We start from the raw sequence: 26566 nt of genomic DNA on the forward strand, positions 1-26566 counted from the left end.
AAAATCATATGTTACATGTAACCCATATTTTAATTGGGTAATAACTACTTAACCAAAATAATTTAACACTATTTTTTTTTTCATTTACAAAATTTAAATGTAATACTTGAGACACTTATTTGGATGTTCGGAAGGAAGTTGCTCCCCTCTCTCTCGTTTGGCTTTGTCGACGAAGTGTGTGGAAAGAAAATTTAAAGCAACTTTTCAAACCGCTTCTTTTCACACTAATATTAGGAAAGTTGTGTTCCAAATCGACACAATTCATTCTGTAAGGTAAACATGATATATATTTAAGTTAGATAATCGATTATGTATCTAAAATATTTTGTAAATTTGTATAACTTAATTGGTTATATCATAAATATTTTATTAATGTTAACATTTATAATTATTATGACGATAAAATAATTCAAAATATATTAAAATAGGAAATCTAATTTAACAAAACATATAAGAGTAAAATTTTTATTTTGTCTATATCCATGTCAATTCTAATTTAAATTGACATTGATTCTGATTCAAATTGACAATAAGCACTTTTTTTTTTATATAAGTAACTGACATGATTTTGTGTTATGTATAGATTTAAATTATAATTAATATAATTTATTTATTTATTTATTTATCAGTTAGTTATTATATTTTTTTGTATAATATAATTTCACATTACTCTTAAAGTAGATGTTAAGATAATTTAAATATATATTTTGTAAATCTTTCAAAAAATATTTTAATAATAAAATGATAATATAAGTTTCAGACTATAAAACAAGATAATACTTTGAATACAATAATTATATTATTTTAATTTTTAATGTTTTCAAACATTGGCATAACATAGCAATTATATTGTTGTTAATAGTTTTGTTGCCATTAGAGTTATGTTTGGAACGAGTTAAAGATAAGAAGGACAGAAAAATACGTATGGATAAAATTTAATAAATATTAAATAATTTTTTAACGAATAGTTATTTGCAATTGATTTAATTATTTTAATAACATGTTCACTAATAAAGTGGGTTTATTAGCATTTATTTTATTATGATAGTGAAGAATTAAAATTTGTTTTAGATAGATCATTTTGTTTAAACTTTGTTGTTGCTATATCTAATAGATTTCATGATTTAGGAGTCGAAATTAAACAAAATTTAAATATTTTTTTTTTCTTTTTATCTTTTCATGTGTTTTTAAAGATAAAATTGTGACAGAACTTCATATAATTTTAAAATAAAAAATATCTCATAATTACATGAGATGTTAAAAACATAACCTGTTTAATATTTGTGACCAAATAATAAATAAACACGTCTCATAAAAAAAACAATATTTTGGTTGAAAGATGTATTTAGATGGGATCGTGGGTTGATATGGGATAGTGATTTGATTTTTGGAGCATATGGTGTGAAAACAGGTGTTGAATTCCTGTCTTGTTAAAGTGTGGAATAAGAAGTGGTTATCATAACACAAACTACCAATCAAACTTCAACTTTATAAGTAGATAAGCTATCTCGGTTTCATCCAAACCTGTCTTCCTATCATTTGTTCAATTCTTGCCAAATTTTAAGGACTCATTTTCTGTTTCTGCGTTTCTTCAAAAGTCATAAAGACCCTAATAAATTACCTCAAACTAATCTTCCACTTACATATTTACCCTCCACGTTGCCCTAATTACATTTCTTAATTCAGTGGTCAGAAGCCAGAGAACACAAATTCCTCATACTCATCCATCTAGGTTACAAAAGGGAAAAAGAACCTTATGAAACATGACAAAAAATAAAATACATGATTAGTTACTTTAAAGATAAATCTCACCTTAAAAAAGTGTCTCCTAGGTACCATCTTCAAATTCATTGGATTGTTGGAGTTGAGGCCTACAGGTGTTGTGTGACTGTGACATTACTCATAAAGATCCATTCTAGGAAGCAACAATCACTGTCTAACTTTAAAATTATATATAGTAAATATTTTCAATATATGTAAAATAGAAAATTCATAATTATATCATCATCATTATCATTATTTAAGTTTCCCAATATTTTACACCTCTAATCAAAATATATTCAGTTCTAGAAATATAATATTACAAATGGGTAATTAATTAAACTCAGTAATTAATTGATAATAACATGTTTGTATGATAAATATAGGAACGATCACCCCAGGAAATGAGTTATTTAACTGAAATATATTTTTAGAGGACCAATTTTTTTTCCTCATTTGAAGAATAAATTAATATTAATATTAATAATATTATTTGCCGACAAAATGGCCTCCGAAGTGATTAGGCATGTTTAGAAGAACTCTTTAGCGTGTTTATATTATTGGGCTTTATTTTTGTGTTGTATGTGGTTGGGATGTAACCGTGGATTCAAATATTCAACCACAAAGAAATTTGGATCAACAAATCAGGGGCCACGATTTTCAACTGAGAAGAAATTGAATAAAAAATAAACAAGTATTTAGTATTTACAATGTCAATCATACCATGAATCACACATAAAGAGTCTTTGGCGTGCAACCTACTAATGTCACACCTCATGTTATCATGCACACTTTGAATTATATACTCAAGCTCCTTCTCAACTCATATTTAAATCTACTTTTTTTTATTTAAATTTTTACAACTATGATTTATGTAAAAATCCAATGTAATACAAAATATAAATGGTTTTAATATTTAAATTATTTTAAACTGAATTGTTTGATCCTTGGTATAGGACATACATTAAGAAAAACGTAATTAATATTTAAGAAAAAAAATACAAATTTATATAAGAGATAAAGACACAAATTTTAATATAAAGTCTTAAATTAATAGACTTAGAAATATTTCATCTTATATATTATTTATTTTAACATTTTCATCTAATATAGGACTTTCAATTTATTTAAAATTCCAACATTTAAGAGGTATACTAAAAACGATGATAATGTAAAACTCAATTTTTTTAAATAGTGTTAACAACTCAAAAAAGATTAAACATTATATCTTCAATATTGTTCACTTGTAAAAATAAAATATTCTACCTCATTAATAACTCACTAAAACACATTCAATTTTTTTTACAAGGATTATGCCTTGAATTAACCATTTTTTGCTTTTATTTTGTATTTTTCCAAAACATAGAGAAGTTGGTTGAAATGAAAATGTGTCATCTATCAATTCAACAACAATAAGGTTGTTTCTCTACATCTATGAAAATTTTTAACATCTTCTTCCTTTAGAAGGGTTTTTTCAGAATATAAAAAATGCATTCAGAAAAGTTTATTAGAATAAAAAAAAAAGGTGTTCAGAAATTTTATTGAGATACTGGAAGAGAAGGCCCAATACTAAATAGTACATTGAATTTCTCGGGGCCCAACGGAAGTGTACTAATATCAGATCTGTAGTCCAGACACAACTACATACACATATTGCTAAATATTACTAAATGTAATCCTTATTTTGGATAAAATATATTTCGCTATTGAAAAAATTTCAGAATGATGATTTTAGTTTTATAAAAGAAATTCTAGTCTCTATTTATCTTAAAAATGCGTTTTTATGTTATTGATGAAAAATTTAAAATCGCATTACTCTTATAAAAGAGTTTTTGTTGCTGGGTTATGCTAAAAATCCTTTTTATCTTTTAACGTTTTCTTAACCTAAGAGGAGTTGTGGCCATCCTAGATATATTGTGCTTAGTTCTATGTTGAGGATGTTCAAAGCAATGAACTAGGTTGTGAGTTGCAGTAGCCATTGAATATATAACTACCGTGGTTGCAATTAAAATAATGGTGGCAGCAATAGAAACCATCTTTCTATATACAAAAACAATGATACATTGTTGGGAAATCAATCCCATACAAAAATGCGTGAAAGAATTGCTACTGCTGATATCCTTGACAGACTTAGATAATTTCATTCAGAGAAGGTTTCAAGTACTGTTCCCTGAATTTAAAGTATTCTAATGTGTTTCCAGCAACTTTTTTGACCTCGACAACATGCAAGGAAGATGTAACTTGAAAAATTTCTGCATCTAGAATGAGTTGGCCTTTTAGTCCCATCTTGCATCCCTCCAATCTAACAACACCATCTTTCTTCAAGACTTTAAATTTATCATCTGTCTGTGCTATCTCTTCAAGCATCGATACAACAGTTGAAGGTCTTTCTCCGGTAGTAAATCTGGTGAGTTGTCTTTCGTTGTGATCATTTTCAAACAAACCAGAAAGATCAAGACCTGATGATAGTGATATCAAATCAAATGCATTGAATTGATATAGCTTCGAGGGGCTTTCTTTTTTAGTTGGCGTTGCATTGTCATCTAAATCTGATGAATCAAATACAACCTCAACATCCAACATATCATCACCATTTCTGGGGAACAACGGTGGCAGATGATATTCCACAATCTGCACATACCCCTTACTAAACCAACGACTTTGCACAATCTTAGCAACATTAATTCTCCTGGTTGGATTCGGATCAAGGATCCTATAAATAAGTCTTTTCACATCTGTAGAGAACCATTTTGGGAACTGGCAATCTGCTCTGATAATCTTCTTATACATCTCCATCAAATTCTTATCGTTGAAAGGAACAAAACCTGCCAAAAGAACATAGAGAATCACTCCACAAGACCATATATCTGCCTTGGCTCCATCGTATCCTTTATTCTTTATCACCTCAGGAGCAACATAGGCTGGAGTTCCACACATCGTGTGAAGAAGACCATCCTTCTTTCTGGACTCAACCAATGCGCTCAAACCAAAATCCGTAATCTTGAGATCCCCATTCTCATCGAGAAGAAGGTTCTCTGGCTTGAGATCACGATGACACACCCCTAAGCTGTGGCAATAATCAACAGCATCAATCAGCTGCTGAAAATATTTTCTTGCCACATCCTCCTTCAACCTCCCTCGGGACACTTTATGAAAAAGTTCACCACCTTTCACCAATTCCATTGCAAAATATATCTTTGTCTTTGTTGCCATGACCTCATGCAGCTGTACAATGTTGGGATGCCTCACAAGGCGCATCACTGAGATTTCGCGCTTGATTTGATCCTTCATACCCTCTTTCATCATCATCATCTCTTTGTTGATCACTTTCACGGCCACGCTCTGGCCTGTCTTCAAGTTCCTTGCATGGTAAACTTTGGCGAAATTGCCTTGTCCAAGGAACCGTCCAATCTCGTACTTTTGCATCACAATTTTTTTCTTCTCCATTCTTCCTGATTCCTGAACGTGGAGGAACAAAAGGAAGGGTCTAAAGAAAAAAAAAGGAGTGAGATCACAGAGCAGTAACACATAAGATTGTCTTGCTCTTACGGTACCCACTCTCCATTTTGTGAATGTGGAACACTTAGAAAAACCAAGACTGGTGTAGGGAAAACGTGAAGGTTTAGGAGGCTGTGGAGGAACCACCTTTGGCAGCGTGTGAGGGGTGTTCCTCTTGGTGCAAGATCTGACAAAATGGTTAGAGAGGAATTTAAGCTAACGAAACACCAAATCAAGACCTAACCAGTAGTGGCAATGTATAAAAATAGTGAAATGAACAAAAATATACGGGAATGGTTGTGTTTGTGGTATTGTTTTAGCTGCATGTGCACTTCAGGGACACGATAGTATTTACCAAGATTGCTCACATTTACATCAGTTGAGACTATGAGTCGTTATTTCAAATTTTACGACCTCAATTTTGAACCCTAATCTCAGCATATACCATCAGCTCCTCCCAATGCACCATCTCAGGTATTGTAAATAAATGTTTTTTAAAAAGTTTTCGTAATAGGAAAATTTATATACATCTACCAATACGACTAAACTATATAGACCAGATAGGAGAATTCTGGATAGACACTTAAAATAAATAAAATCTAAATTTTGCATAAGCTAAAATAATTTAATCTATGAAGTTATTTATAAAATTCGTGATTAATTTCTGAAGAACATGAAAAGAGCGAGTTTTTCTTCTATTTTAATAAAAAATTAAAATAATGTTTAATTCTGCAATAATTTAATATATAGCTTAAGATTATGGATCTCTATTCTTATTTAATTTTATCTAGTGAGATTTTAACTCAATTAACTTGTTCCTAACACTACAAAATATTCTTCAAAGGTTAATATATTCTTCTATATAACTTTTTGATTTTAAAATTTCAAATTATTTTCTAACATAAAAATTGTAAAATAATTTCATACTTTACAAATATGATAAAAGTGCAGAAAGAACTTTTTCACTAAGATTGTAGGGCTTTACCCATGAGGGAGCCCTTCCAGAAATTCTCAAAGGCCCAAGACAAGCCCAGGCCTAAGAGGGGGTTTGGAAATAGTTTTCAACCAGCAATAGACGCGCCTCGGTTAGTACCTCACTAGCTGCGTCATTGCCCCAAGCGCAAAGATGGTTGTCACAGGATAGTTTCTAGCAATATATAGAACAACTTCAAATTAATGAGACACACATGACCGATGTGGAACTCTTTGTTTGTTTCTACTAAGTAATCACCTGATCAGGGAAATCTAATCCAGTGTTTATCCGACTTCAAATTAATGAGACACAGATGACCGATGTGAACTCTTTGTTTCCTTTTACTCAGTAATCACCTGATCTTTTTCAGAAAAATCTAATCCGGTGCTTGGACTATCTTCTTGCCATATTCGAATCCTGTAATTTGGAAGGAGAGGAGAGAAACAGACTTTGGAAGCTAATAAAAACATTTGGTAAACATTATTGTTAAGTTTGAATATCTCACTAGTCTTTTGGATGAAGTGATTATTCTTATATATCTCTTTCTTATCAGAACATCTGGTTTTTTGATAAACATTTGGCAGAAAAAATCACTAAATAGAGTAATTTTTTATTTTTTTTAATAAAAGTTACAAAATAAAATAATAAAATTCTAATATTTTTTTTATTAAAAATAATTGTTTGTGAAACAAAATTTTGTCAAAAATATCACTAAATAGGGGACTATTAATTCATGTTCTCAAACATTCAAAGCAATCCTGAAAAACAAGGAAGGAGAACTGGTGATGAAACAGTACAAATTAAGATTCAGTATTTTTTAGTTATTCCTTTTTTAAATTTTATTGTCTCACTGTTCATAAAATATAATATGAGTTTAATAACTGTACATTAAATGTAAAAGTACACAGAAATTGAAACTTCAACTAGAACTGAAGGGACCCAGTAATTGGGATCCCTATGTAAAAAATTTGCTTATGCCATTTCGGGTATAAAGTACACGGTATTCTTTAGTAAAAGGCGAAAGAATAATTCGAATTGTACTTAGTACATGGCTCCGTATCAACAGCATACCTCCTAGCTCTACCATTTCATAGCACAGAGAACATTTCACTTGGTCATTCTCTCGATGTGGGAATTTTAACCAAACATACATATATCATACCTTTGGATCCCTAACTGATAAATTTTTAGTCCTTTTTTATTTTTGTTTATATAATAGAAAAACATTATCTTTCACATAATTTTCTTATTGCAATTTTTTATATACCAATATTTCAAAGCAAATAAGTAATAAGGAGTTTGATATCCTTTTAGTAAGGTTATATTTATAGGATATGGAATGGAAAAGAACATTAGGTTAATTATTCATCTTTGTGTTTCTCTATTTCTAATTTTTCTTCTCCAACATCAAGTAATTTAAAATACTTTTTTTAGGGTGAAATGGTGAGTCTCACTTATGTTTGTAACCTAAATTGGTTACTGAGAGATTTATTTTGTAGATTAATGTTGTGTTGTGTTGTGTGTTATACATAAAGCAAACAATCTAATAATTTTGCATATTCCATTAAAAAAAATTTAAGGAAAGAATGAGGATTTTGAATTTCTTTAACATGTGTTGATCACATAAAATGTACATTTTTTTTCTTGTCTGAGTTAAGGGAAGTTTTCTTTGGTTGATGAATCGGGCAGGGTTTTTTACTGTGTTCCCTATCCTAACCACTAGCAGATGTTTTAAACCAGTTTATATAACAGTTCAACATCTCCAAAACATAAAAAAATTATAAGCAAAAAGGTGGATTTAATTTTGTTTTTGACTGAAACTAAACATACAATCAATAGTTTCATCATTAAGTAAATCTCTAGTAAAATTTATTATGAATAGGAATATTTAACAAATAAAAAGTGTCTTAATACAAATCTCATACATTAAATATAAAAAATCATAATTTTTATTACATATGCTTTCGATAGGATCTAAGTAAAAATAGAGAATTGCAGAGAGGTGACCTGCATACGTAACAGGTCCCTTGGATCCATTTGAAGCGAGAAATCTCAACAGCACCTCTCCCTTTTTTTGTTTTTCTTTTCACGAGACATCCCTATTTTGTTTTTTCTTTTCACAACACATCAAGATTTATCAGAACATCGAAGGAAGAGAACATATGTAACAGTGTTCGTGATTTAAACATTTATGTGCATTTATGTACTTTGCTTAGGAATTTTAGTATCATTGGAGTTGCTTTTAGACAATTTTTTTATCAATAAAAATATTGTTTTGATATAAATTATTTTATGGAAACAACATCCCATTCTTGAAAGGATAATTAGTTTCACTAAATATATATAAAATAAGGCAACTAGTGAAAGCACTTGGTCCTTGTATAAAGGTTGGTGAAAGATGAGGGCAGCATTTGGAAGAGTGTTCCTGGATCCATTTGAAGAGAGAGACATCTCAATCAGAATTGAGGTTCCACGTTGAATCTGAGTTGGTAGCGGAATCTGAAAACTTTAACCACACCTCTCTAATACTGTCAAAGGTTGAAAGATGAGAAAGGTTTCCTCTTCGCAAAGCGTCAAACTCTCCCTGGAACCACTAGTAGGAAATTGTTGCGCGTAAGCCATGCATCCAATCACTCCGCCACGTTATCCTCCTCTCCATCTCTTCTTGATTTTTCTTTTCACAAGACCTGTTAAGCTTTTTCATAGCATTGGAGGAAGAGGTGGTGTGTCTGTCGTATTATATGTTATAAGTGCAGAGAATATGGCCATTTTACTTAGAGTCTAGTTTCCTTCACAAATTTGGAACAAATAGAAAAAGGAAGAGCATCTTGCATGGTCCTAATATTGGACCAGATTGTATTATCTGTATATGTATCCATGCTAGCAGTAGGTTTCCTCAACTCCCAATGTGATAGATAGAGAGAAGTTTGTTAGTATTTTTAGGTTGTTAAAAAAATAGTCCATGAAATAGAGAAAATGTGGAGATAATAGAATATGAAATTAGTAGTTCGAAATAACATATTTGTAGTTGAGTGATTCTATTAGATGTTGTCTTAGTTGTCTTGCATTCATCAAATGTTACATGTACATGAGTATTTATAGATCTTATCATCGTAGAAAATACTTGCTAGAATTTATATATATAATGTTTTAGATTTCTATTTATATGGAATGTTATTGATTTTTTCCCTCCTATCTTAGGTTTTTCTACATTATTTTATAATTTTCATGACATTTCAATACTTATTTTTTTAGATTTTGCATTACACCTTAATATTCCTTCTTGATGCAAATTGGTAACTCTTAGCGTGGTGCTTAGTAGTTCAAATCTTGGTATGAGTAAAGTCTTTTGTGAAAATATCTGTAATTTGATCTTCTATCAGGCAACACTCGAGGTGAATTTGTTTAGTTGTCTCTCCATCTCGAATGAAGTAATATTTAATGACCATGTGTTTTGTTCTTTGATGATGAACTAGATTTTTTTACTATTGTTATTATCGATTTGTTGCCGCAATAGATAAGTCAATCCATATTGTGGTTCATCCATTTCTTTAAATATTTTCTGTAACCATATAACTTCACTTGTGGTTTCAAAAGAAAATACTTGGTCCTACTGATTACTGCAACAAAAAATACATAATCTATTATGTTTAGGCATAATAATGATGTAGTGAATTACTTATTACCACTCATTTAAATCACTATAGGATTAAATTAAATATAACATATTGACTTTGACACATAACACGAAATGACATGTGATAGTCATTAGTTATTACTGTTTAATTATTTAAATCGTCTTGGTAAAAATGACTAAATAGAATAAAATTGACCCAAAAATTAAAATCTGATTAAAAAAAATATATATTAAAATTGGATTGACAAAACTAAACAAAAATATAAATAAAATGGGTAATACCTAAATAAAATGTTGTTTTTCAATTATTATTTATTTACCATTAGGCATTGGTGTTTTGTGTTTTCAACTGGCCTAGTTATGATTCTCTCTGTATATAAGCAACAAATTTTTAAGAAAATAAAACAATAAAAAAATTGTAAAATAAAATATTTGATAAAATTATTTTTGTCAAGAAATATTTTGATATTGTAATTTATAAAAAATAGTAGTTTATTAAGAAACCCTAACCATTATTTTTCATCCCCACTTCAAGTTGATATTCAATTAAACTAACTTTTCATGTTTTTCAATCAATAGTTTTATGACATTAACCGATAAAATCTCAATTAAAGGTGTTAATGCTCTTAATGTATCTGTACAGATCTGATGGTATAGAAAATGTTTCAGAAAATATTGCTCACTAAATAAATTGGAGAGTTTCCAACCCTAGCTATAAAAAGAAGAAATGTGTTCCCTATCCTATCCACTTGCAGATGTTTGAAACCAGTTTATATAAGAATTCAACTGCTCCAAAACATCAAATTTTAGAAGCAAAGGTGGATTTAATTTCTTTTTGACTGAAACTAAACAAACAATCAATAGTCTCATCATTACGAATTAAATATCTAGTAAAATTTATTATGAACAGGAATATTTAACAAATAAAAAAATTGTTTTGATATAAATCTTAAAGATTAAATATAAGAAATCATCTTAACGCCATAATTTTTAATACATATGCTTTCGATAGGATCAAAGTAAAAAAAAGAGAATCGCAGAGAGGACTAGGTAGCTGGCTTGGCGAAGGAGGTGATCTGCATATGTAACAGTGTCCCTTGGATCCATTTGAAACGAGAAATCCCAATCAGCGCCTCTCCCTTTTTTGTTTTTCTTTTCACGAGACATCACTATTTTGTTTTTTCTTTTCACGAGACAGAAAAATTTCCCAGAGCATCGAAGGAAGAGATACATATGTAACAGTGTCTGTGATTTAAACATTTTTGTGTATGAGTGTACTTTGCTTTTCAAAATGTGTGTGTTTAGAGGAATTTTAGTGTACTTGGAGTTGTTTTTAGAGAATTTTTTTATGAATAAAAATATGATTTTTAACATAAATTATTTGATGGAAACATCCATTCTTGAAGGGATAATTAGTTTTAGTAAATATATCTAAAATAATGCAACTGGAGAAAGAATTTGGTCCTTGTGTAAAGGTTGGTGAAGGATATGGGCAGCATATAGAAGAGTGTTCCAAGATCCATTTGAAGAGAGAGGCATCTCAATCAGAGTTGATCTTCCACGTTGAATATGAGTTGCCAGGTGAAGGACACGTCCGAACTTTACCACACCACACCTCTCTAACACTGTCAAAGGTTCAAATCTCAGAAAGCTGAGCCACACCATTCCATTCCTCTTCACAAAGCGTCAAACTCTCTTTGAAACCACTAGTAGGAAATTGTTGCGCGTAAGCCATGCACCCAATTACCCCTCCACACTCTTTTCCTTTCGTGTCCTCCTCTCCTCTCTCCATCTGGTCACCTCACCCCACCTTCTCCTCTTTATAAACACCCCTTCTCCCTTACTTACATACACACACTTCATCGCTATTCACCTCTTCACTCACTCACTTTTCTTCACTGCTTCTAATGGCCAACCCTGCGGTGCAAAGATTCTCTGAGTTCCACGAGAAGTGGAACGAGAAGCTTGAGGATATTCTCCAACAGCTTACCCAGGTGTCCGACCAGAGAACCGAGGTGGTCAAGACTGAGGAAGAGCTGCTAGCTTTGGTGTCGACGGTGACGACCCATTTGAAGGAATACTACAACACCAAATGGGCTGCTGCTGGAACGGAGAACGTTCTGATTTTCTTTTCTCCGCCCTGGATGAACCCTTTGGAGCATGCTCAGCTTTGGATGACGGGGTGGAAGCCGTCCACCGTGTTCAGGCAGCTGGAGAATCTGAAGAAAAAGGGGGACGTTTTCGTGATGACCGAGGAGCAGGAGAAGAGGATGGAGGACCTGAAGGTGCGGGTAAGGATGGAGGAGGACAAGGTGGAGAGGGAGATGGAGAGACAGCATGTGGCCATGGCGGACCGCAAGATGGTGCAGTTGTCCAAGATCTCGACGAGCCGCCCAAGTCGCGGTGGGCCGAATTCTGTTACCGAGGTGGCAGTGAAGGAGGTTGTTGTAGGGTTGGAGAGGGTGATGAAGGCTTCCGATTGCGTGAGGCTCAAGACACTCAAAGGGGTGCTGGATTTGCTTAGTCCAATGCAGGGTGTGGACTTCTTGGCAATGAATATAACTACGCAGCTGCGATTCAGACAATGGGGGACGAAGAAGAAGGACACGGCTGGGACCGCGCTCAATGGGAATCAAGACAAGTGAAGTGGGATCCATCGAACTAGCTAGCCGAAGAAAGAATAAGACTAAGGTGTTCATCTCCTTTAGGGTTGGTTAGTTAGTTAAGTTCCTCATCGTTGAATCAAAAAAATGTTCTTGTTTAGTTTGTGCTTGTGTTGTGCTAGCTAGTACTCTTGTACTTGCAGCAAAGTTTTTTTTTTTTTTTTTATGTTGTAAGAAAAAGGAAAAGAAATGGTTGATGAATATATATCATTATATTATTTCTGTTCCAAAAAAAGGAGATATAGTTGCTTTTATAAGTTTTTTTTTTTCATTTTTATAATTAATAATTAATAAAACAGAATCTCAGCAGAAAGACATCCTTAGAGAACTCAACTCATAATGGACTATGCCTCTTAAGAATGTGGTACGAGAAGGGAAAGTCAACAGCAGCACAACACCTGCTAAGGTTGCACATGCGTAGGATGGGTAGTGCTGAAGAGTGGCGCATAGACATGTGAGAGAGGAGTTGAAGGGTGAGAGCGGTAGAGGTATTTTTTTATTATATTTGTTTGTGTTGTGAAATGTCGATGGGTGCATGAGCACAACAAACTGAAATGGCTTGAGCGGCGGTGCAAGGTGGTGCGTGATTGAGGAGCCACGCCTACGCAAACATAAACATTCTGAAACATGCCAGAACAAAACTAGGTGTTCTTCAGTTTCTACACTAAAAATAAGTCCATTCATGCTTACTTTTGCCTTCACGAGAAACTCACGTTCAAGAGAGCTTCCCGAGAAACTGACGTCTCGATGTGATGTCACTAAACCTTTTGTTACAAGGGTTGTGTTGATGGCTGAAGAAGTGTATGATAAATCTAAATAGTTAGATATGTTATTTTTGACGTAGAAGATTGATATTTTTTGTTTTTTTTTTTTTTCATTTCGCAACCATCCCGGGCATGGTAGAAGATTTCGATTTTTCTTTTTCACTTTTCCCAATTCTTTCATCCCAAATCATTAGATTAAAGTTTATAAATTGTATCTATTAGAATATATTAATATATCATGAAATTTATGTCTTGTTTGGAATAGATAAATTTGTAACTATACATAGGAATTGATTTTTGTAACATCTAATTTAATAGACTAAAACTATTAAACAAAATATTTCATAGCGGATAGTCATAAAACATAGAATTCTAACATGTTAATACTATATCCCAATCATCCCAAAATAAAATACACTTACTGAAATATAAATTTACAATATAAATTTACACATGATAAAGCTATATATATTTAGAGTTTTTTAAAATGATATATATGTACACAAGAATTCAAAATGCTAGTTAGACAACTACATTTTCCTCTCCTTGACAATATAAAAAATCTTGTGAATTATGGTGATTTCAATATGATGGTTATTTAAAATCATTGTTTTTTACTTTTTTTTTAATTAACAAAAAAAAAATATTGAATAGGGACAATTAGTTGTCCCAACCCATACAAAAAGAAATATATATAAAAAAAAAGACAAATGACAACAATATACCATTTCTTCTCTAAATGATACTGCAAAAAACCTTATCATTATTTTTTATATAATAATACGACAATTTTTGAATCATATTTTACAAAATTATCACTATCTTTGTTCTTTTATTATTACAAAATTTTCTTTGTTCCTATAATAAAAGTAATGATAGTCTTGAATTTATCATACGGTACACCTTATAAATCTATCAATTTTATTCTGTGTAAATGTAAAGTAAGTGTTTATTAACTTTTTTTTGTGTATTTGAATAATTTTTCTTATAATAGTTAGCACAAGATGACGAGTGAACAATAATTTTCCTTTCTGAATAAACATTAATATATAAACTTGTATGTTCATTGGGGGCTAGTATACGAACACATGTTGGAATTTTTACACTTTACATGAACTCCTTCAGCAAAAATACAATCTACTATATACCTTTCTTGCAAAACAACATAATACAGTTTCCTTTGGACATAAATATCTAAGGTATCAATGATGAAGACTTACAAAAGAAGAAGAAGGATATGAAGGAAGTAAAAAATTGTTTGAGTAGATATGTTCACTTTCCACTCTGGTTGGTGATGGAGGTCAAAGAGAGAGACTTGAAGCACATAAAAGAGAGTTAAAATGAAACTTAAGTCGAGTCCACTGACAATATCTCCAATTCAGCCCACCAGAGTGGAGAAAGTCTTGGGACAACTTGCTCAGGTGACAAACCAAGCACTTCCCTTAATTTGGAAGTCACGTCCCTCATTGTTGGTCTTAACTTTTCATCAGGTTGGATACAATCTTGGATTACATCACAAATGCAATTAAGTTCGTTCTCCTTGAAACATTGGAGGGTGGGATCCACCAAATCTTTGAGATTTGTTTTCTCGTTTAAGTACGTAGCAGCCTATAATATTTATGACAATACATCCATATTAACAACGTTACAGTTTAAACTGTTAGCAGACGTTTCAATTTCCAAGGAAGGTATGTTTCAAACTTACCCAGTCCACTAGGTTGCCATGTTCTTCCGAGTAAGATAATTTCCCTGAGATGATTTCCAGCAATAACTCTCCAAAGTTGTAAATATTGGTTTCAATATTCTCTTCGGATGGCCCATCATCAGATTTCTTTGAATCACCCGAGTTCTCTGGTGACACAATATGTCTAAAAGTAACTTCTGCAACCTGTGAATGAACAATGGAATGGAGAAATGTGTTACTTGGATGTTAACGTGTATTGAAAACAAACAAAAGAAGAGAATATGATTTGTTTCCACCTTAGCAGAAAAATCATCTGTTAAAAATATCATATTTGAAGTAAGGTTGCTTTGTGCCAGAGGTGGATTTAAGTCATGGTGCATGTATTGAAGGCAATACGCAATCCCCATGATAATCTTTATCCTTGCACTCCAATCAAGACGTTCCAAATCCGCAACTAAAACATACAGAACTTTTAGTTTTAAGAACACAGATAAAATCCATTTTTCTCTAGCAAAACGAAAACAAAGAGTTGTACCATGTAAATGCTCAAACACGTTTCCATTTGGAGCATACTCAAACACCAACATCCTAGTGAATGGTTCTTGTTCTTCGCAGTAGCCAATAAGATTAACAAAGTTCTTATGATTTATGCGAGACAAAGTATCAATCTGGAGCACATAAGATAAAATAGCAAAAAAAAATGAAAACTAAATTCCTCTTAACGTTGCAATGGAATTGTTAATGCAACCCAATCATTTTTATTGACTCGAGAAGTAGAAAACCTTTTTGCGGTATCTTAGCTCCATGCTCTTTGACCAATTCTTAGAAGAAGTAACTAGAGTAGAAACTACAGCAATCTCAACTCCACTAGACAATGTTCCTTTGTAGATGGTGCACCCGGCATAACCATCAACAACAATATTGCTAAAATCTTCACAGGCTGTCTCTAATTCTCCTCTATCCAACTTGGGAACCCCTACGTTTCATGACAAGACATTACAATGTTGTCAGTCCTTGATTGAACTAATAGCTCACATAACAATAACAATGTAATGATATACAAAAGAATAAGAGTTATACTTTGTTTGAATTAAAGATTTTCATTTGTATTAATTCCCTTATTAAAAAGAAAAAAAGTTTACCTGTTATAAATGCTTTCCGCAACTGTCCACTTATTCCTGTCTTCCAGGGGCGTATTACTTTTGCGGCTCGTTTTCGCCAAATGTATAAAAGAATTATGATAATAATGACCAGCAGAAGAAGAAGAAGAAAAATAATTATCCACTTCCACGTAGAAGCACCATTATTTACATGTTGTTGGCTTGCTTGATTTCCATCGGAAGCATCTTGTGATTGATTTTCATCAGAAACATTGTCTGATTGATTTTCATCAGAAGCATCATCAGGAGCATTAGAATCCGGATCTGAGGGTGCAGGCCGATTTTTTTTCTCGATGGCTTCTGGAACAGCAGGAATAGCTCCACTACTGAAGGTAGTTGGAGCAGTGCTAAACTCTATTGGTGTTTTGTCACTGAAAGGTACAGCTGCAAGGTTATTACCACTAGACTGAAGTAACTTACGACGTGTCGAACTAACAATTTCTGGTACATTTTGGGCTATCTTTGGCACATCAGAACCTACATTGTTCCAGACATACTTTCAATGTCAATAAGGAAGGAGCATTTTCAAATTCTTAACATTGGCATAAATTTCGAAGGCTCTCCACTCACTGGGCAGAATGTCACAATAATCCGCTTCATTGCTATGAGAGGCAGTCTTCCCTAGCTTCAATCTACAAACAAAAGAAAATTATTTAATTAGTGAGTCAAATGTGTTTACTAAGGTTAAGATGTTGCCATATACGTTATCTACGTACAGTGGCCAAGCAAAGGCATTGGCGAATTTCTTAAGTTTTGCTTTCGTTAGAATAATCAATGAATCTGATTTGTACCATTGGTTGAAGCTACGTTGCCACACACTGCACATGTCATCCATAAAAAACACAGAGTTATAAATGAACACCATCTACAGAATTTGTTAACAAACAAAATGTAAGTAACTGGGACTCATGTTACTCGGTTAAATGAGAATGTAAAAAATGTTGGTTCTAAAAAAGGACAAGATTTAAAGGAGAGAACATTTGTTGTCTCTCATTGACTGCTCTAGATTATTGATACAGGTGGAAGGAAAACATGTAATGAAACTACTAAGGCTGGTCAGAGAAAAAAAAAAATCTTGGAGAAATGCTTGCCAGTGTCCAAATTTCCTATTGATGCAGGAAAATAGAGTTGTCAGAGGTGATGAACAACTTTCAACAAGTAGAGATTTCAAAGGAAATTTGAATTTTCCCCAATCTTGAGGATCACCATCGCCTTCGATTTTATTGTCACAAAGCAACCTAGGGTAAAATAAATTTTCATTGAAGAATACTATAAACCTAATAAAACATGTACACAAAATAGAGAATTAACTTACAAGTGTTTTAATAACGACATGTTGCCAATTTCTGCTGGGATGTTTCCTGACAAATTATTTTCCCTTAAATCTAATAACTCTAGCTTGGGTAAATCTCCAAGTTCTTTGGGAATGGCACCAGAAAAGTTATTCTTGCATAATACACTATTTTAAAGGAACAAAGTAAGCTAATCCGTATCAGAAAGATAATAAAATACAAAGTTAGATATATTTTATTAGGTAATTAACATCAAAATGGAGTGAAATCAAGTAAGGAATTAAACTAATCAAATAGAAATGCTTCACAATGATGTCATTAAGAACAAAGTAACCTTGTAGGCGCATTCATTTGTTTTTTTTTTTTTATAAACTAATCTAAAGGATTTAAATTATCGCCTTTCAATTAAATTTTGGCTTGTTTTTTATGAGATAAAAGATGCTATGTGCAAGTTTCAAAAACGACATCACATATAGAAGATTGAAGAGGACAAATACAAAACAATTACAACCAATCTTCGCCAACCCAATACGTTAACTGAAAAAGTATTGCACTACAAAAGGCATCTATTTTTCGACATTAAGAAATAAGAAGACAACTGATCAAGGACTTGGAAAACGATACAAACACTTTAATAACATAGATTAGGATTAAACACTGTAAACACTAGCAGGTATCGAACATATGGTGATTATAACTCACTGGATCATGCAAAACTCATCCTTTCATCATCTTGTCAATAATAATGGTAATTTCTATTATAAAATAGCTATTCACCAGCAAAAAAGATCAACTTTCAACATCAATGGTAGTTAATGTAAAAGGAAAATGTAACAGAGTCAAATGTAATAACTTTTGTTTAAATAGAAGATTTATTGGACACCTAATAATGAAAAAGGGAAAGGAAATACCAAGAGTTACAATAAAAAAGAACATGAGACATTGTGAAGGTCCATTACATAGAATTTAGGTGACTAAGTTTGCCAAGTTCAGGAGCCAACGTCCCTTCCAATGATAACCCTTTTAAGTCCCTATAGAAAAAAGAAAGGCATAAATTTCAAAACAAAATTATGCAGCACGTTCACTTGATAAAGAGTTTTCATTTATTTAAATATGGGGCAATAAAATATTTGCAGATAAAAATGAGAAAAAGGACACTATTATTAGAATACTTGAAAGGAAATGGAAAGAATAACTTACAACACTTGCACTTTACCATCTACACAATGAACACCCAACCACTCGCAAGGGTTACAATCATTGGGATCCCAATTCACCAAAGCATTAAAGGGATCACTAGTTATTCTCGCTTGGAACGCTAACAAAGCCAGTCCTGAATTTTTAATTCACGATAAAACCAACAAAACAGAATCAAGATACAAGGAAAGACACGCTTTTGAACAGAATGAAAACCTAAAAAGAACAAATTCAAGAAAAAACCTTCATCATTAACGGAACAACAATCTCGGATTCCCCATAGTGAGAACAAGAAAATATAAATTCTCAGACAAAATCCAAATGTGTTCCATCTTAGTTCCATTTCTTGGTGAAGCCGATGCCAAAATTTGATTAAGGTAGTATCTATATTCCTCGGTAGCCAGGACTCTATATTGTATAATATCCACAATTTCCAGGTATATTATGCAGAGAAACCCTTCGATCTGCAAGGATTGGGATGAAGCAAAAGAAACTCACTAACTAGGGAAAGTTTTACGTTACAGTGAAGTCATGAAAAACTAAGGTTTGGGTCTGAAGATCAGGATCTCTCATTTCTTTTTCTGATGCTATCTCTTTGTTACAAGTCTCTTCTGCACATAATACATAACCGCCTTAACTCAATACCTCTTCTCTATTATCCTCAACGATTGGTGGAGCTGAAACAAATTTCGTTAATGGAATCATCAATGAATGAATTTCAAAAAGATTAAAATAATTCAAACGACAATAAAAGAAAAAGAAAAAGGTACCATTAATGAAGCATTAATAGAGAAAGCGAATTACCATGCAAAAGAGACAAAAAGGTTGAAGAAAATAACACTCCTTCTTGCGATAATTTTGTTGTGCATAGGAAGGAAATACAATGTTGGTTGAGAAGGGGTGACAGGTAGGGGCAAATTGAGACACAGATAAAAAGGCAGCAAAAGTTCAAAACAAATTAAAATTTGAAGTTCTTATTTTGTTTTCCTCTTTTTTTTTTCTTCTATTGTTCTTCTATTGCTGCCTTTTCCGGATGATCTCAGAGGACCCTCTCTTCGACCATCTTCTTCGTGAGACACTTTCTTCCTTTCTCTCTCTTCTCTCGATGTCAGAATTTTTCTTTTTTTTCTGTCTCGTTTCTTAGTTTCTCTCTCTCTCATCATTCCCACCACCAACCTGCCATCCAAATTTTCTTCTTTCTTTTTGCCTTTTTTTCTCCAGATTATCATTGTTTTTCTTATCATTATATTATATTAATAATAATAATAATAATATTATTATTATTATTATTATTATTATTTCCATGTTTCTAAAATTATCTTTGAGGAGCTTTAGGTCCTGTTGGCTCCCACATTGAATAAAATAGGACACTGTTTTATTTTGTTGCTAGGCTAGTTCGTGGAGGTTGACGTGTCTCGACACCTCTTATCTTACTTATAAAAGGAAATCTTTCCAACTGTTTTTTTTTTCAAATATAATGTATGCATGTTAGTTTCTTCATGTTATACTTTGTTATGCCTCTGTTTGTATGATATAAATGTGTTATTTGAGTGGATAATTGTCAACATATATGCAAAATGCTCCTATAATCACAATAACATAATTAAATTGGTTTTGTAGATTTGAAATTCCCTCTAACATAATCATTTTTAATTTTTAAATATAGAATATAATTGTTTCCAAAATTTACTTTGTAGAATTAAAACTCTTTGAAAAGAGCTTTGCAGTGAAAAATTATAATCGATATTTTTATTATTAAAATATTAAATAAGATTTTATGAGAACTAAAATATTTATTAAATTTTTAAATATTATTGAGAAATTATAATTGAAGTTTTATGAAAATTTATACCTGATGAAAAATATCTTCTTTTTATTTTATGACAAAGTTCAGATTTATTGATATGCGTGTTAAGTATTTTTTATTGTTAGGAAAGATGATATCTCATTACTGAACAAGTAAAATTTGATTTTACAAGAGTGACGTGTGATATATTTCAAAAATGAACTTCGTAGAATTTTTAAATTAGAAATAATTGATTAAATAATTATAAAATTAAATATATAATTATTTAATTATCCACTAATAATAATTAATTATTTTCTCGTGTCAAAATTCTACATGTCTAATTAATTTATTATTCGTTCATAATATTCAATAATATGTGAATTTAGAACTTTACTAAAATACTTACAATAATAAGTATATTAATTTATAATTAATTAGATTGTTTATTATTTAAAAATTTAGTAATTTTTAACCACTTGATGTAAGGATAAGAGATCAATAAAAAAAAAAGTAACTGATATATCTATTATAATAATGCATGCCCTACACAGGTTTATACAATTTAGTATAGTAATCAACCTTACAAAATTTTATTATATTGATATAACCATAAAAACACACAATAAATTTAAAAATTACTATCAGTTTAACACATGTTTTAATAGAAGTAATACGGTTTAATCTAACTAAACTTAAACTCGTGTTCCAAATTAGTTTTATAGAAATACAAATTAATGATTTAAGAATCTGGATTTTTGAAAGAACATTATTCTTATTCTATCAGATAATACTTCAATAAATTTAATTATTACGAAATTCTTATGGTTTAAGCAATTAAAATATGAAGAAAATAAACTTAGGAAATTATGACTTTATTGGTGACTTAATAAAAACCTTAATGTTAAAAATAAATGTTAAGTCTAATTCAATTTTACAAAACTGACTTAGTGAAAATTGTACCAATTTATATATTATAAATTGATCTTATTTTTAATCGAAGTGAAATTTTTAACATTTAATTTTGTGTTTGCAATGATGTGTTCAAATGAATTGGTAATCACTGACTTGGAAGATGAAGCATGTTTTTACGGCTTGATATTAAAAGAAATGTGACGGCTTAATCAAGCATGTGTTGATATTATGTTTCAAAGGGTCTTGCTAACCAGTGTACTGGTTAAGAATAATTAATATACATTGAATCCTCCAAAAATACATAAATAAGTGTAAAATTAAATAAAATCTAACCTAATAACCATTAATGCAATTTTATTTTCTTTAAAAACAAAAATACCCATAAATCTTGTACATGTGTTTTTAATATTTTATTTAATATTTAGAAATAAAAATTAAAAACTAATTAAATAATAAAATAACTATATTTTAATGTTTCTAAAATTAAATATAATTAAATATAAGAAATTTTAAATTAACAGAAAAAATAGTATTAAACATCTAAAAATTAAAAAGAAAAAATAACATAAGAAAGTATAAATTAACAGAAAAACCAAAAAAAAATTTAATATTAAATATCTAAAAATGTTACAACAAAAAAAAAAGAACAATTAAAGTGTTAATTTGAGACTTAATTAAATTTTTTTTTCTTTTTAGCAGAAATCTTAAAAATTCTAAAAATTTTGTTTTGTAACAATAAATTATTATCTAAAAAATTAAAAAGATATTTTTGTTTTTATAAAATTTATTATGTGTATTTATACTATTTTAATTATTTTAACTTTCAATGTAAAAATGATGATAACAAATCATATTTATTTAGTATTGTAACCGTCCTGAAATCCCTACTCGTGTAAACGATTCCTCTTAATTATCGATGTTCGGAATTATAACGTTTGGCTAGTGGTGTGATACTTGCGTAACCAAAGACAAAGTAACAGTGACATTGGTTAGTGGTATTTTTTTATCCTCTTCATTATTGCGTGGAGTACATAGTCATTGGCTTATTTCTGGTGTGTTCATGAACCTGCCCTCATAACATGACTAGACATGTTCAGTTCATGAACCAAAGTCTAAAACACTGCCAAAAATCATTTTCGATACTACCCAAAGTGACAAGAATCTACTGCCACTCTTTCTTACCATTATTGGGATATTTTTCTTTTACCAGTATTTATTACAAAACTTTCAACACATTTTTAAAAGATAAAGTAATTGGCACTGATTGTTTGAAAATTTAATAAATTAAAGATAATGACGGATCTGTCACCAATTTGTACGATGAAATAACCTTCAAATGGAAAACAAGGCAGACATAATGAGATATGTTCACCGATTATTTAGTGTTAGCTTTGTTTGAATAAGTTTATTTATTTTTGTTAAAATACTCATTTGGTCAATGTTTTTGTTAGAAAATCTCAAATAGGTCCTAAGATTTTTTTTAGTCTCAATTAGGTCCATATTTTTGAAAATGTGTAACAATTAGGCCCATTCCGTTAGTATAGAGTTAACGGTGTTAAAGATGTGTCACGTATCAGCTCCACATTTTTTTTGAATTTTTTTGAATTTTATTTAAATTTTTTTAAATTTTTTTTAAATTTTTCTTTTAATTTTTTTTTTAAATTATTCATGTCATGTGTCACATCAATATTGTGCCACGTGTCAAGTTAGTAAGGTGACACGTGTCAAATCATTGTCTGAATCTCAATTTGGTCCATATATTTGTTATTTTTATTACATTTTAGTCCATTTTTTAAAATTTTTTTAAATATATTTATTTTAACTTTTTAAAAAATTGTTTTAAAATTTTATATTTAAATTTATAAAATTGTTAATTTTAAACCAACTCTAACATTTGTATATAAATTATTTAAAACAATTTTGTAACAAGTTAAAATAAATATTTTAAAATTTTAAAACAAAATGTAAAATAAACTTAATATTATTAAAATGTTTAATAAAAATATCATTATAAAATTTATATAAAAGTTAAATTTGATCTCAATTTGGAAATGATGAAATTGAAAATTAAAAAAAAATGGACTGAAATATAATTAAAATAACAAATATATGGACCAAATTGAGATTCAAACAATAACTTGACACGTGTCACCTTACTGACTTGACACGTGGCACAATATTGATGTGACACGTGACATGAATAATTTTCAAAAAAAAATCTAAAAAATTTAAAAAAATATTCAAAAAATATTCAAAAATTCAAAAAAATGAGAAGCTGACACGTGGCATATCCTTAACACTGTTAACTCTATACTAACGGAATGAGCCTAATTGTTACACATTTTCAAAAATATGGACCTAATTGAGACTAAAAAAAATCTTATGACCTATTTGAGATTTTTCAACAAAAACATTGACCAAAAGAGTATTTTAACCTTTATTTTTTAATCTAAGTTGACCCTAATTTTTTTTTTAAAAAAAAATACATGTTCTATCAAACTAATTACTTATAAAAATTATCGATCAGCACCATTTATAAAGTGATATGTCAACTAGAGTATTGCTTCTTTTAGTTTTTCTTTTACTCGCGCTCTATTTTATTTCTCTTCTCAGATTTACTTCTTCTTTTTTTATAATTAAGACCGAATTTAAATATAATGAAATAAGGTTGTCTTGAAAATAAAGCAAAATATTATCATTAAATTATTTAAAAGTTGTCCTACCTAAGTAGCCAACTAAAAATTTTTAACTAGTTTTTCTAATATATTTTATGTGTCAAATATTAATAATAAGAAATATGATAAATAAAACATAAATTGTTTTCTTTTCTTTTTTCTAAATGTTAAATTATCAAGAGATATTAGAAATGATATGTATTAGAAATGCATACCATTTAAATAAGAAGTAAATTAACAAGTTGGATGTAAATCTCACAAAAATTAACTATTGTATAAGACACATGAACTATTTTCTTTTTTGCATTATAAGTGATGAAAATGATTAGAGATTCAAATAGTCTTGTGTTCCTCATCTTATCTTACTTAAGAGCACAAGTATTAAGTATTAAGTTTAGATTCCACAAAAACTCCATTCTATTGACATGAAACCCTTTTAAGATTAATCTTGGCATTCTGACATCTTAAAAGTACCAAATTCAGAAGTTTTAGAGAAGACAAACATTACTAGATTAGTCCTAATTTTTTTTAATATACAAAGCAACCACTCTTTTACTTGTACGATATATTTTGTCAAGTGAAAAACTTATAATTTGATTAAAATGACTAGTTAATAAAAAAACAAATAAAGATATTTCTCAAATTTTATGAATAATTTGCATTGGAAAAGTTTGTTTCTATAAAATAGGTAGGATTTCTATAAAATTTATTTATCTTTGACAAATTAAACAAAATATAACAAAGGAAAGGATGTAAACACAAAAAAAAAGTGTTGAAAATCTAAGTGTGAGTCTAAGTCCCACGTTGAATAAAAATAAAAAAGTTGAACACCATATAAGGATCGAGACCCATAAACAAAAGACCCAACAAAAAGATGATAATTTTTTTAAAATTATTTTTTAACTTACTAGAGATGTTACAAGAAACCGTCTCAAACATAAAGTTTTAAGTAAAGTTAAACAAATTTTAATTAAAATAAATTAAATGAAAATTTAAAAATTATAAAAGTATACATTTATTAAGAGTTTTTAAAATATTTTATCATTAGAATCAAATTAGACATACGTTTCTTTCAAGTGATAGAACATTGTGGAAATATCATAAATAGTTTTACTATAAGAAATAATTTAAAATACTCTTGTAAGAAATTTCTTTTTAAATATGCTTATATTGGTTAAAGGAGGCATGCCTAATAAGATTGGTTATAAGATATTGTTTCTTGACCTTTTTTTTTATGCGTTTTCTAAAGTTTTTCTTAAAAACTAATGAATATATTATTTTTTATTTTAATACAATATCTATTAAATTCTTTATAGAAATCTCCTCCTTTTTACATTACAATAAATACAATAACCATTATATAAAAGTAAAAATAAAATTTTTAAAAATGCTACACTTGAAGGTAACACACTAATAATGCATTTAATTATCAATGTCTTGTTCAATAGTTTTGACACTCAAATTAAAGTGTACAATACAATGTTTCCAAATTCCAATGATGGTTCAATTTGCAAAACCTGACTTTAAATGGGTCATTTCCAACATCGGTTATTGGAGTTGGGGACTAGACACATAGACCAAAGACAAATTTTCTATTTTTCTTTTATGAGGGCATGTCATGTTCCTTCTAATGTCTTGCTAGTATTTTCTACAAATCAAATCAAAGAAAAGCCATATTTGAAATTTAAAAGCTACTTCTTTCCGTTATATTTGATTGTAGTGAGATATCAAGCAAATTTAAAACATAAGGTATTTTTATCTACTTTTATTTAAAATTTAATTTTGAAATTTTTTTCTTAAGTTTAAAGTAATTAGTATTAAAAAACTTTAAAGTCTAAAAAAATAGTTTTAGACCTTAAGTCGATCTTATTATTAAATACTAGTCAAAATCTATGTCCTATAAAAAATTATAAATTATAATTATTAAAATAAATATAAATATTTTTATACTTTTTAATAGATCATTTTTATTTATTTTGTATGTAATTTTTATTATAAATAATTATTTTAATTTAAAAATGATTAAATTTTAAAAAAGATTAAACTTAAAAAGATTTTAAATTTAAAAAGACCATTACTTACAAGATAGAATCGGTAAATTAATAAAGAATAAACTTAAAAAAAAAACGTACATCAAAATGAAAAATTCCTCTCTATGATAATAAAGATGTTATTATAAAAATGTTTTAAGCTAATAACATAGGAAAATATTACATTTCTACTAAATTCAACTTATTGTATTACTTGGTACTAGTGGATAAAACTTAAAAGAATTGTGACACAAAAATAGAAGTTCTGTTTTGTGTTGAAAAGTGAAATTATGCACTCTTTCATTATATCTATTTAATTGACCTATTCCTGATACATGTTAAAAAATAGAATACACTAAAAAAAATTACGTCCTTCTTAACATTTTTTACAAAAAGGTTAACCAACATATTTAAGCCATCAATAAACAATTTATAATTTTTATATAAAAACATTATCAATATATTATTGTGATTTCCGGTTCAGCAGTCTCACTTTAATTTTACTATTTTAATTTACTAATTTTACACTAT

At 29.7% G+C, this 26566-nt stretch overlaps 4 protein-coding genes and 2 non-coding genes across 11 annotated transcripts; 2 read left to right on the plus strand and 4 right to left on the minus strand.

Annotated features, from left to right (window-relative positions):
- Nucleotides 1-3778: 3778 nt before the first annotated feature.
- Nucleotides 3779-5443, minus strand: LOC114189253 (CBL-interacting protein kinase 5-like). The gene has a single exon (XM_028077979.2). The coding sequence runs from the start codon at nt 5206-5208 to the stop codon at nt 3892-3894; it is 1317 nt and encodes a 438-aa protein (XP_027933780.1). The 5' UTR covers nt 5209-5443; the 3' UTR covers nt 3779-3891.
- Nucleotides 5444-5719: 276 nt separating this feature from the next.
- LOC146885928 (syntaxin KNOLLE-like protein) lies at nt 5720-6372 on the plus strand. The gene is given in 2 exon segments (XM_085675137.1): nt 5720-5733; nt 6211-6372. Coding segments are annotated over 2 exon segments (138 nt in total). The 3' UTR covers nt 6335-6372.
- Nucleotides 6237-6387, minus strand: LOC114189290 (U4 spliceosomal RNA). Its single transcript, XR_003605596.2, has one exon. It is a non-coding gene; the product is annotated as a U4 spliceosomal RNA (small nuclear RNA).
- Nucleotides 6388-7171: 784 nt separating this feature from the next.
- Nucleotides 7172-7286, minus strand: LOC114189291 (U5 spliceosomal RNA). Its single transcript, XR_003605597.1, has one exon. It is a non-coding gene; the product is annotated as a U5 spliceosomal RNA (small nuclear RNA).
- A 4285-nt stretch (nt 7287-11571) lies between these two features.
- LOC114189255 (transcription factor-like protein) lies at nt 11572-12750 on the plus strand. The gene has a single exon (XM_028077981.2). It carries the CDS (start codon nt 11777-11779, stop codon nt 12512-12514), a length of 738 nt encoding a protein of 245 aa, XP_027933782.2. The 5' UTR covers nt 11572-11776; the 3' UTR covers nt 12515-12750.
- Nucleotides 12751-14308: 1558 nt separating this feature from the next.
- Nucleotides 14309-19840, minus strand: LOC114189247 (protein MALE DISCOVERER 2-like). Of its 6 annotated transcripts, XM_085674898.1 has the most exons (14): nt 19434-19838; nt 18873-19306; nt 18633-18765; nt 18392-18463; nt 17456-17599; nt 17232-17378; nt 16857-16958; nt 16711-16772; nt 16123-16617; nt 15763-15956; nt 15516-15648; nt 15277-15434; nt 15002-15184; nt 14309-14904 (listed from the first exon to the last, which is right to left on the minus strand). In XM_085674898.1, the coding sequence occupies exons 2-14, from the start codon at nt 18970-18972 to the stop codon at nt 14644-14646; spliced, it is 2184 nt and encodes a 727-aa protein (XP_085531024.1). In that variant the 5' UTR covers nt 18973-19306; nt 19434-19838; the 3' UTR covers nt 14309-14643. The 6 variants fall into 6 exon arrangements, with proteins under 6 accessions (XP_085531024.1, XP_085531023.1, XP_027933771.2 ...); XM_085674897.1 differs by having other exon boundaries at nt 15277-15648; nt 19434-19840; XM_028077970.2 differs by lacking the exon at nt 17232-17378 and having other exon boundaries at nt 19434-19837.
- Between the last annotated feature and the right edge of the window lie 6726 nt (nt 19841-26566).

The sequence above is a fragment of the Vigna unguiculata genome, chromosome 6, assembly GCF_037176805.1.
Source record: "Vigna unguiculata cultivar grain cowpea cultivar isolate G323 ecotype 2 chromosome 6, ASM3717680v1, whole genome shotgun sequence".
Classification (NCBI taxonomy): Eukaryota; Viridiplantae; Streptophyta; class Magnoliopsida; order Fabales; family Fabaceae; genus Vigna; species Vigna unguiculata.

What these genes read in the sequence shown, in the direction of transcription:
- LOC114189253 (XM_028077979.2), bottom strand. Translation starts at nt 5,208, where the DNA reads ATGGAGAAGAAAAAAATTGTGATGCAAAAGTACGAGATTGGACGGTTC.
- LOC114189247 (XM_085674897.1), bottom strand. Translation starts at nt 18,972, where the DNA reads ATGGAACTAAGATGGAACACATTTGGATTTTGTCTGAGAATTTATATT. An exon ending in GCGGAAAGCATTTATAACAG is followed by an intron (nt 15,957 to 16,122) that starts GTAAACTTTTTT and finishes CATGAAACGTAG; the next exon opens with GGGTTCCCAAGTTGGATAGA. An exon ending in ATGGCAACCTAGTGGACTGG is followed by an intron (nt 14,905 to 15,001) that starts GTAAGTTTGAAA and finishes TAAATATTATAG; the next exon opens with GCTGCTACGTACTTAAACGA.
- LOC114189255 (XM_028077981.2), top strand. Translation starts at nt 11,777, where the DNA reads ATGGCCAACCCTGCGGTGCAAAGATTCTCTGAGTTCCACGAGAAGTGG.